We start from the raw sequence: 11,424 nt of genomic DNA, 5'->3' as shown, positions 1-11,424 counted from the left end.
GAGGACAAACTTCGGCCCTGGAGGAAGCATCTCCCCTCGTGTCTCCCGACCACGGTCAGGGGACTGACGGCGAGGAATGGTTAACACTGGGTTTACGCTGTAGGTCAATGAAGGACTGGTTAGGCAAGTTTTCATGAACTGTTGATCAGATTTCAAGAAACAAACAGTGTATTCAGATCAATCTAAATCTCTGTTGCAGACTAAAACTGCAATTGAATTCTAAACCCATATCAGTGGAGTATTTGCTTTTTCTTTTAGGCATAAAAAACATCCACGACCAAAGCAAGAAAATGTATATAAAAACCTGCTTTTGAAAAATACAGTAAATACAGCAAAGAGCTCCTCTTGTTTGTGTTTTTATTTTGAAAAGGCTGTTACATTCCATCTCTGCACAAAAATGCTTTCAGTTTCCAAACTAAAGCGCCCTACAGCGGAATTGAAACATACAGAGCTGCTCCCTGTCGAACTTCAGGCAAAAGTAAAACGAAAACTTTAGATTTCAACAAGCATTTGGTATCAACTCTCGCTTCTGAACTACATGGAGACACACCCTGAAAGCAGAATTAGGGGTATCACCGCACACACTGGAGTGTAAACAAGTGGAAATCCTCAACTTGCCCCTTAAAAAATTACAATGACTAAAATTTAGGAATACGCGAGATCGGGCACACTCGGAAAGCGTCAACTTTGCATTTTGGGAAACACGATATCTGATCTTCTTTCGAAATTGGTCCCCGAAAAATCAATTATTCAAATTAAAGTATTTCTAAATATATTTATCCGTTCAGGTAGTACCGTGATGAAGAAGGTGGTGGAACTGGAGCAGGATGAATAGGATGAATAGGCACTGTTATAGGTTGGCTGTTCCTCAGCAACCTCCGTGTGATCTACACCCAAAAAAGGGGAGAAAAAAGGTGAAGTTCAAACCCTGCAGAAAGCTTAGACACCAACAAACCACATTTTATCCTAGAAGTGCAAAATATTTTCCTGCATGTACGTGCGACTCCTGACTTCCTTTCACCATAGACAGTCACAGGACAGGGCAATATCACAGGACAGGGCAATATCACACCCCAGGCCTCTGCAGCGTGCTGTAACAGAAGAGAAGTTATCTTGCGATGAGCAACTGCGTTCCAGTGGACTCTGTCCTTCATTCGATGGTGCAGTGAGAATCTGAACTGGAAATGGAGGTCCAACACATCCATCCCATAGACATCGGCCAGAGTTCCACTGTAGAAGTTGGCTTCAATCACATCGTAGCGCAACTGGGGTGCCTTGTGCTCAATCTGAGGCAAATAAGGGGCTTTAAGGCTCAAAACAGAAGATGGTAAAATAAAAAAAATTAAATAATTTTTAAATAATTTAATAATTTAATAATTTTTTAAATACTTAATTTATAAAGTAAGTATTTAAAAAAAACTCAAAAAAAAACTACAGATCGCACCATAATATATTTATTAAAATTTATAAAAGAAATTTAGGCATCCCCACTTTGACACAGTAGCATCTGCTGTAATAGTTACACCTCTGATGAAGTCTCAAAAGCTTTATTTTGATACCAAGATTGCAATTACAACTCTGAATAAACAAAGAAATACTGACATATCCAATATACTATTAATTTTGGGCATGTCATTTCAAATAGAAATGACCCTTGGGGTTTCAGATGTTAATGCTATTCGATTTCTGCTGTTACTCAGCCTCTAAAAGCACTTGGCTGAGAGGACAGTGGCATCACATTATCCACTACAGGCACATGGCTTATGCAAATTTTCTAGATCAGCTTTCCCCAGATGACAAGAGACTTTTGACATGCAATGTGTTTAACACGATCAGATTAGTGTTAAATCATAATATAAATGGGACTTGCTAACGGACCTCAGGCACCAGGAAACCGCCTTTGATCCTCTCTCCTAAGGGCATGGTGAGGTTCCACACAACCAGCGTTTCCTCTGGCAGAGCCTCACGCAGCTCGTCGAAGAACCTATGAAGGTTCTCCTTGTAGTCATCAACCCAGCTGCAACTGTATCTAGAACACCCAGTGCAGACATAAACAGGAAGAACAAAAATCACTACAGTGGGAGGAATTCAATTGGGAAAACAAAACGTTGTGCTATGATTCTTCTGAACTGATAGATGCACACAAAAAACTCCATCACTCTCACTTCTGACTCATCTCACATTATCTCTTTAATGAAATCAAATCAACAGCCTTATTAATAGTTACGCAATATACTCACCTTGAAATATCCCAAACACAGGAGTTAACAAAAACCACATCTGGTTTCAAACCATGGCGGAAGTCCTCCAGGATGCTCTTCATGTAGCGAGAATAGATACGCGTCACTAAGTAAAAACGGACCAGATGGTGGGCGGACTGAAACTGTCGAACTTCCTTGTACTCTGTGCCGTTGTGCATTTGACCCAGACAGCCCCCTTCCACCAGGCAGTCCTGTTCGAAGCTCATCTCACCCTAAAGAAGAAGTGTGAGGACAACACAAACGAGGAGGTGAACAGATATAAAGCACGTCATTCAAATACACCCATTTTTTTACATTACAATTTAAATGACACCAGTGGCATGATTACAAACTTTATATTGCATAAGTTAGCTGAGGTTTTAACTGGTAGCATGCACATGGTTATACACCCTGCACGCTTTTTTGTATCAGTGTATAAAACTGGTAAATTTTAGCCCTTGCCTTGCTCCGCAGTTGTCTCAAGGAAAGATATTTCTCTTTTTGTACCAGCAGAACAAGATCCTTGTACACTGCCCGCTGAACTGAGGAAGAAATAAAATGATAGATTAGAAGTAGTCCCCATAGATTAGTACATTACATTATACAGATTCGATAGTAGTCCTTTCATTGGGCACACCTTTCCAAGTGCACTTTAATATTTAATTCATCACTTAGCAGAAAATGGGCTGGTTTTAGCATTTTAGAAATTGCTGATAAACTGAACTTGATTACTACCATCTATTTGAGCCAGAGAATGGTTTAGAAAGGGAAAAATATATACAAGACTTCTGGATAAAAATGTCTTGATGACAGCAGTTGACACTGGGGCACAGGATACATTGAATAAGGTCAGAATTTAGGGCTTAGAACATTGAGTTTTCATAGGGTTAACAACATGAAAACATGGATCCATCCTGGATTGGGTGAACAATTTAACCTGGTTGTGGCAAAACACTCATCTGGGGTAATTTTAGTGCTGCCCCATTAAATTACACATATTTGCAAATACACTGCAACATACCTGAGTGTAGTTACTGACCATGTTCATCCCTATGATCACAGTGAACAGATATGGTTACCACACTCTTGTATAATAAAGATGCCACACACAAATCTGCGTGTCTGATGCCATTATTTGAACTTGAACAAATGTCATGAAGAACTAGCCTATGTTATTTATGAAGGTAAACGGGTATCAATTCCAGCACAACCAAACTGAACCTAATGAAGTGGATGTGAACGGTACATACAGTTTATTCACAAAACAGTCAACGTTGGGCAAACAAGAACACCTTAAGTATAAATGCACAAGATAATGTAAATACCGATTCATTAATTTTGTCAGCCAGCTACTCACTGGAGTCTCCCAACACCACCATGAACTTGTTATGGAGCAGCTGGCTGGCCTGCAGGTGGCTCACACTCTTCATGATCTCCCGCTGTTAAATTACAAAGTCAAACACTGTTGCGTCTTTCTATGGGCTCAAATTGCGGTCATAAATACTTTCCACTAAAAATGCCTAAATGTGTAAACTCAAAGGTTGTGGTAGTTTTTCCAGATGAGATATTGACCGGACATCAGAGTTTCTCTACCATACTTCCAAGCTTCTCGCAATAACATTAGCTTACTAATGACCAACAGTGGTTAAAAAATAAATAAAATAGCTGGCTATTTTTCTGTTGGCTTAAAATCACTTATGTAATAAACACTTACCATTTTTGAGTTTAGATGCAAACTGTACCACTAATTCCAGCCCCTTGTAAATGCTATATGTGTTGGTGTTCAGTGTTATTTTTCAACCAGCTTAGCTAGCGTTTAGCTAGCGTTAGCCAAATTTCCTCTGAAGTGGCTCTTGCGCCACTAAGTTTTTAGTTTCAAGACCCGAAGTTGCGACAGCCTCCTCAACCACTTAGTGTTTTAAAAGTTTAAAGTTGGTGTGAATTTAAAAAAAAAAATATTACAAATATTTCACTCCGGAGTTTCAAGCACACCCCCAAACTGCAGGTGTCGCCAATTAAATGGTGCTTTTAACGACTGTGCACTACCTTAATGGGTCGACACTAATTTTAAAATAAAAAAGAAATTACTTAATAAATTTTTAAAAAAATTAATTTAATATTAGAGAGATATTAGATGCTTTTAAAAAAAAGATTTTTAAAAATTAACAATATGAATTGGTTTTTTTTTTTTTTTTTTTTTTAAATATACGTGCACATATGGAATTACAACCACGCCTCTTCTTGTGCCTGTTAAACCATTTCCTACTTCAAAAACAATGCCTTTACTGTGATAACACTAGCTGGCCCAAGGTTTTATGTGAGTGAAGTTGCCCCCCCCCCCCTTCTTCAAATCCAACAAAAGTGGTATCAAACGTTTGTGCTACATTTGTGCTGGTTTGTGCTGCAGAAATTTTTGTTTGTGCCGCTATTATTTTAAAGATATTAACAAAAATTTCTAGAGGTCAACCAGCCCCCCCATATTAATGGAATCAAACAAAATTGATGTCAAACGTTTGTGCTGGTTTGTGCTGCAAAAATGCTTGTTTGTGCTGCTAACATTTTAAAATTTTTAATAAAATAACGTCTTGATGCGTGCTTAATCATCCAGGTAAGTAAATCCCAAAAGGTTGATTCTGTTCATCAGGACATTTTCAGTTGGAGAAACGTTTCGTCACTCATCCAAGTGACGAAATACTGCGTTTTAACAACAACTACTGAGATTTGCTTGAAATACTATGATTTAGAAGAAATACAATGACTCCATACAAATACGATGCTTTGGCACAAATACTATGATTTGGCACAAGTACTATCATTTAGTACAAATACTATGATTGGGCAGAAGTACTATGTTTCAGTACAAATACTATGATTTGGCAGGAATACTCTGGTTTAGCAGAAATACTCTGATTTAGCAGCAGTACTATCTTTTGGTAGAAATTCCTGCTAAAAGGTACTATTTCTGCGTTTTAGCAGAAATACTGTAATTTGGCATAAATACTATAATTTGGGGTAAATACTATGATTTGGCACGTATAATATATTCAGCACATATATTATAAAATAACAGAAATATTATGATTTGGCCCCAAAACCATGATTTTGCACAAATACCATGATTTTTGCAAAAATACTATGATTTAGCAGAAATACTATGATTTAGCAGAAGTACTAAGATGTAGTAGAAGTACTTTGCTTTAGCAGAAATACTATGATTGAGGAGTAATACTTAAACATAGGAGAAATATTGATACACAGACACACATACACAGACAGTAAAGGGAACAGGAGCTGTTGAGAGTCTGGGCTTGGTATATGTAGGTCAGTTAAATTAGCTGCACCTGCTGTAGTCAGCCCTTACACACACAGACACAGAGAGAGGTGTGTTTTCTTCAGTGTATTTCTGACATTCAGGATTCCCCTTGAACAAATGGCCATAATTTCCTAACCGTAGAGACTAGAACGTTCATTCAGACATCGTTTTGTTCAGAAGAGATGGGGGAAATCTTCAGGTCTTCATAATTCAGAGATAAAATATAAATTATTAAAGATATATGACTTGTAATACACTGTAACTGAGTAGAGGCGAAGCAAAAACTGCCTTGACTTGCCCTCAAACAACCTTTGGTAACTCTAAATCTATATGGAGCATCAAAATCGTTCTTTCACCGTAAGAAACAGCAGGCTTTGGTGAACAGTCATGGAAATTTTCAGGGCTCTGTGGAAATCCATCAAAAAGATATGATGAGAGAAAAAAGTCCCTCATTTCCAGAGTTTGAAATCTGAAGAAATCTGAGCGAGGGACAAATTTCCTACCCTCAAACAAGTCTAACTCATCTCAGAACGGTAATAGGTGAGAAAATAATTCTTGAATTGTGAGCATCAGGAGTGTCTGAAGATATATCGGGACAAGCCTCATGTCTTAATTTCGCTTCGTTAAGGAGATATGACAATTTGAAAATGCCTCTCATTAGAGAAATCCAGCGGTGATTTTGAATAAACTCTCCATTGACTTTCAATGGAGAGTTTTGAGACTTATTGTTGCTCTGAGGAGATTTGCAAAAAATCTGTAACTCCCACAACAATGATAGTGACATTTCCTGAAAGCCAGCAAAAATACCTACGTTTTGATGTATAATTTGTGGAAGTTGAGTGGAAATTGAGCGAGTAGCAAGAAGTTGTTTGGACATGAAGAGAAAATCTGCTGAAAAAAGCTGAAAAAGTTGAAACCCGTTTTCAAAAATACCCGTGTACGTGTGGACGTAGCCTCAGTCTCTGACTGGAAGCGCTAATTCGTCATTCGGCTTTTGTCAGACTAAAGTAACTGTTAAAACTGTTTGAAAAGCTAAGCTATACAACAAGGAGAGATTGAGAATTTCCTTTTAGTTCTCAGTTTATTTGATATTGACAAAAGTTAGTCAGTTTTGTCTGTTCTTCTGTAAAACAAACTAAGATTTATTTTTAGAATTAATATTTTGTTTCTAAGTGGAATTGACAATTTAGTCTGTTTCGTTTGTTCTATTTTGAAACTTAAACGCTTTAGCGGCTGCCTTTTGTGTAGTTTGCAATATTTGCCTTTATTTATCTGAAAAAGTCTCATGTTCCTTAAGTACATCTACCCTGTTGAACTTATTATGGGAAATAAATATTTAAATAAAAACAAGCTGCTGATTATTTCACATTTTACTTGTGAGCAACGGCACATTTAAATCTTACAAATATAGTTATTTGGCTTATATCGTGATAGATATCGTTATCGCCTGAAATGAAAAAAACATATCGTGATATGAAAAAATCTTATATCGCCCAGCTCTACTTAAAGCCAGCAAAAATACCTACGTTTTGATGTATAATTTGTGGAAGTTGAGTGGAAATTGAGTGAGTAGCAAGGAGTTGTTCAGACATGAAGAGAAAATTCAGAACGGATGAGTGTGCACTGGGAGTTAATTGCATAGCAACCATAGCAACGCATGTATTTTCTGAAAAATCACAAAGTTGCAACTGAAAACTTAAAGAGTCATTACATGAAAACGGTAACAGATATGAAAAAGCTGAATCACACAGGAATAGCCCAATCATTTGAGAACATTTTAAAGTTTGAATGGAGTTTCTAGGTCAAAGTATGAGGCAGTAGTTAAGTTTCAAAGACAAGAAAGTTTTAGCAGAATTGTGGAAGTTTCCCATTCATTTCAATGGGACAAATTAAAGGAAAAAAGTGTAATATTTTAAATAGTATAATAGCAATAAACACCAAAAGATATAGCTGGAATTAGCAGAAAGAGCAGAACAGTTTAGAGTTTGAACGGAGAAAATCGGCTGAAAACTGAGGGAGTAGTTAAGTGCCGAAAAACGCGGAGCAACTATAAGAATAAAGTTTAAAGAGAAACAGGATCTCAATAGTGTGTGTAGCGAACCCCCCCGAATGAAGGATGACACTTTACTGATGACGTTTTGAAGGTTTAATGGCAGTAAACCATCAATCTCACCGTAAGAGCTGGGGATGTATACACAGAAACAGCGTGTAAGCAAAATAATCCACACTCTTACAATCGTAAACCTTATAACATGAAGTTCGTTTCAACGTAACATTTAACAAATGTAGCGACTGTCACAAAAACATCTAAACGTCTCCTTATTTACATCATAACCATACCTTGTGCCTCTATCAAGGGGGCTGCTAATGACAAAAGAAATCACCATAGGCTCCGTTAAGCCATCACTTTTCTAAACTCCCGCGACTGCTGCTGAAAACTGCGCCAAAAACTGTTTTACAGGAAATCGTCCCATCAAAATAAAAGCTTCTACACACGGACAGGAAGTTGGTAGTAGAAAACAGGAATGAGTGCCAAAATAAGGTGCAAAGAAAGGCATTCAGGGTTATTTACACTCCCACCAAAATTACGAATAATTGGTTTACATAAGAACCAAAATGAATAATTTTCCCAAACAAAATAACCCATGTAGGAGTTACCTTAGGAACTTTCTAACAACAATACAAGTTTTTGTACTGGACGCTCAACAACTGATAGTTTAGTAGAGCGTTGACCTTTATTATTGAGTCTCTTTTCTCCAAGTGAGATCTTTACCCTTCGCACAAGTCCATCTTTTCCACTGACAGTCTCTACAACTCTTGCAAGTCTCCATTCCCCTCTGGGTGCCAGTTCATCCATTTCCAACACAACATCACCTACTTTTAGATTCCTCTTTGGTGAGTGCCACTTTTGCCTTGAAATGATGTTGTGAATGTATTCTCGTCTCCAGCGGCTCCAGAACTGCTCTGCAAGGAACTGCACGCGGCGCCACCTCTTCTTGCTGTACAGGTCCTCATTTGAAAAGGCACCAGGTGGGGGCAACGGTGCATTGGATTTCATGTGCAGCAGATGATTGGGCGTGAGCGGTTCCAGGCTGTTGGGGCTATTCAAGTTATCTATAGTCAAGGGTCTGCTATTGACTATAGCCATGGCTTCGTAGAATAACGTCCGTAATGAAGCATCATTGAGTCTGTCGTGAGCCAGTGACAGAGTGGTATTCAGCACACTTCTGACAGTCTTTATCTGACGTTCCCACACTCCCCCTGCATGACTAGCATGGGGTGCGTTCATCACAAAGTCACATTGTTTTTCAGTCAAGTATGTATTTAGTCTCTGAGTGTCTAGCTCATTTAAAGCTGCTTTAAACTCATTCTGAGCACCAACAAAGTTCGTTCCCTGGTCACATTGGATGTGTCGAACTGCACCTCTGATTGAAATGAAACATCTTAATGCATTAATAAATGCATCAGTAGACAAGTCCTCTAAGAACTCAATGTGAATGGCACGAGAACAAAAGCAAGTAAGTAGGAGTCCATACCGTTTGTGTTGTTTTCTTCCCTCAGTTGTCACAAATGGACCAAAACAGTCCATGCCACAGTGTGTGAAGGGAGGAGAGGGCTCTAAGCGATGTGGAGGTAGGTCACTCATCCTCTGACCCTCTGGAGCTTTGCGGAGTCTGCGGCAGATCACACATTGTCGGATGAATGAGGCAACTGTTTTACTCATTCCAGGAATCCAGTAGCCACTGGATCTGATTTCATTTATGGTGAATCCCTTTCCTTGGTGTTTTACTTTGTCATGACAGTGAGATATTATGAGTTTGGCTGTACAATGTTCTTTTGGGATCACGATCGGGTGTTTGAAGGTGTCACTCGTTGCATGCTGGAGTCTCCCTCCCACCTTGAGGAGACCATCTGTATCCATGAAAATGTCCAGTTTAAACAGTTTGTTATGATGTGGGAGCTGTTCTCCTTTCTTCAGCTGTTTTATTTCCTGTTCATACGCTTGACTTTGTACACGTCGAATGATCACAAGTTCAGCATTTTTCTGCTCACTCACTGTAGCTGATGCATTTGACTTGATGTGTCTAGCCCTTCTTATGAGACGTGCTACAGCTTTAATTGCTTTGGACCAGGAGGAGAACTTACTTAGACATTCAGCAAGACTTACAGTGTCTGTGACTTTAGTTAACATTGTCTGTACTTTTCTGACTTCTGGATCTCCTATGGTCAGATCCAGCTCAACAGGTTGTGCTGTGGGCAGTTCATTTTTCCACAAAAAGGAGGGGCCAGTGAACCAGATAGACTTATTTAACTCATTGACAGTTACACCTCTCGAAGCACCGTCAGCTGGATTCAGTTCTGATGGCACGTAAAACCACTGCTGAGGGCTTGTACTTTCCCTGATCCTCTGAACCCTGTTAGCTACAAAGGTGTGGAAACGACGTGCATCATTGTTTATGTAGCCCAGCACCACCTTTGAATCAGTCCAGAAGTACTCCTTTGCACCATAACACAGTTCTTCCCGTAACATGTTGCTGACTGAGACTGAAACTACAGCTGCTGTTAGTTCAAGTCTGGGGATTGTGGTCAGTTTAGTTGGAGAAACTCGAGCCTTTGCTATTACCAGAGAGCAGTGAACTTCACCTTTAGCGTTCTTTGCCCTCAGATAGCTACATTGTCCATAACCACTTGAGCTTGCATCTGAAAAGTGGTGCAACTCTATTTCTTTAGTTTCACCAAAGTTAGCAGGCAGGTAACAGCGAGGTATGTTTAGCTTGTCTAGATTTACAAAGTCACTTTGCCAACTCACCCACCTTGGCTTGAGTGCATTAGGTATGGGGTCGTCCCACCCGACACCATGCTGACACATTTCTTGCAAGATTTTCTTTCCATTCAGCACATATGGCGCTAAAAATCCAAGTGGGTCGTAGATTGACGCAACAGTGGATAGAATACCTCTGCGTGTGGCTGGCTGGACTTTCAGTGTGTTGTCAAATTTGAAACAGTCCTTTTCAATGCTCCACTGGATGCCTAGTGCTCTTTCTTGTGGCATGTCTTTGAATGTCAAGTCTCTTATGTTAATATTTACAGCACACTCTGATGCAGGTATACTTTGCAAAACAGTGTGATTGTTAGAAACAAACTTGTGGAGACGCAGGTTACCTTTGCGGCAGATTTCTCTGGCTTCTTGTGCCAACTGCATTGCTTCTTTCACTGTGTTTGTGCTCGTAACTCCATCGTCGACATAAAAGTCTTTCTCAATGAACTGTGAACCTGCTGGGTGCGAGTGGCAGTGCTCTTTGGCTAAGTACTTCAGTCCATAATTTGCACAGCCTGGAGATGATGACGCACCAAAAAGGTGTACCTTCATTCTGTATGTTTGAGGTTGTGTGCTTGTATCACCGTTTTTCCACCAGAGGAAACGTAGATAGTCCCGGTCCCTCTCACTGACGTGGAACTGGTGGAACATCTTTTCTATATCGCACATTAAGGCAATAGGATGTTGCCGGAATCTCAAGAGAATGCCAGTCAGATTGTTTATTAAGTCTGGCCCTTGGAGGAGATGATCATTGAGACTTGTTCCATTGTGTTTGGCTGAACAGTCAAATACGACACGCAGTTTTGTGGGCTTTTTGGGGTGGTAAATCCCATGATGGGGGATGTACCATTGTTCACCTCGTGTTCCTTCGTTGTGTACTTCTTCCACGTCTCCTCTTTCAATTATGTCATTCATGTATGCAACATAATCATTTTTGTAGTTCTCATCCTTGTTCAACCTTCTCCTTAAGTGTTCCAGTCTGATCTCTGCAAGCCTTTTGTTGTCTGGTAAGTTTGGCCTTTGCTTGAATGGAAGAGGCATCTCACAGTATC

At 39.4% G+C, this 11,424-nt stretch overlaps 1 protein-coding gene across 1 annotated transcript; it reads right to left on the bottom strand.

Annotated features, from left to right (window-relative positions):
* Positions 1–516: 516 nt before the first annotated feature.
* On the bottom strand, positions 517–3,673 carry LOC146675738 (PC-esterase domain-containing protein 1A-like). The gene is made up of 7 exons (XM_085401185.1): positions 3,598–3,673; positions 2,703–2,782; positions 2,241–2,473; positions 1,879–2,029; positions 1,022–1,286; positions 796–887; positions 517–534 (listed from the first exon to the last, which is right to left on the bottom strand). Exons 1-7 carry the CDS (start codon positions 3,668–3,670, stop codon positions 517–519), a joined length of 912 nt encoding a protein of 303 aa, XP_085257311.1. The 5' UTR covers positions 3,671–3,673.
* Positions 3,674–11,424: the final 7,751 nt, after the last annotated feature.

The sequence above is a fragment of the Rhamphochromis longiceps genome, linkage group LG3, assembly GCF_057381845.1.
Source record: "Rhamphochromis longiceps isolate RC_006_pf linkage group LG3, R_longiceps_female_GT1.1, whole genome shotgun sequence".
In the NCBI taxonomy this organism is placed as follows: domain Eukaryota; kingdom Metazoa; phylum Chordata; class Actinopteri; order Cichliformes; family Cichlidae; genus Rhamphochromis; species Rhamphochromis longiceps.
This window is presented reverse-complemented; position numbering and strand designations above follow the sequence as displayed.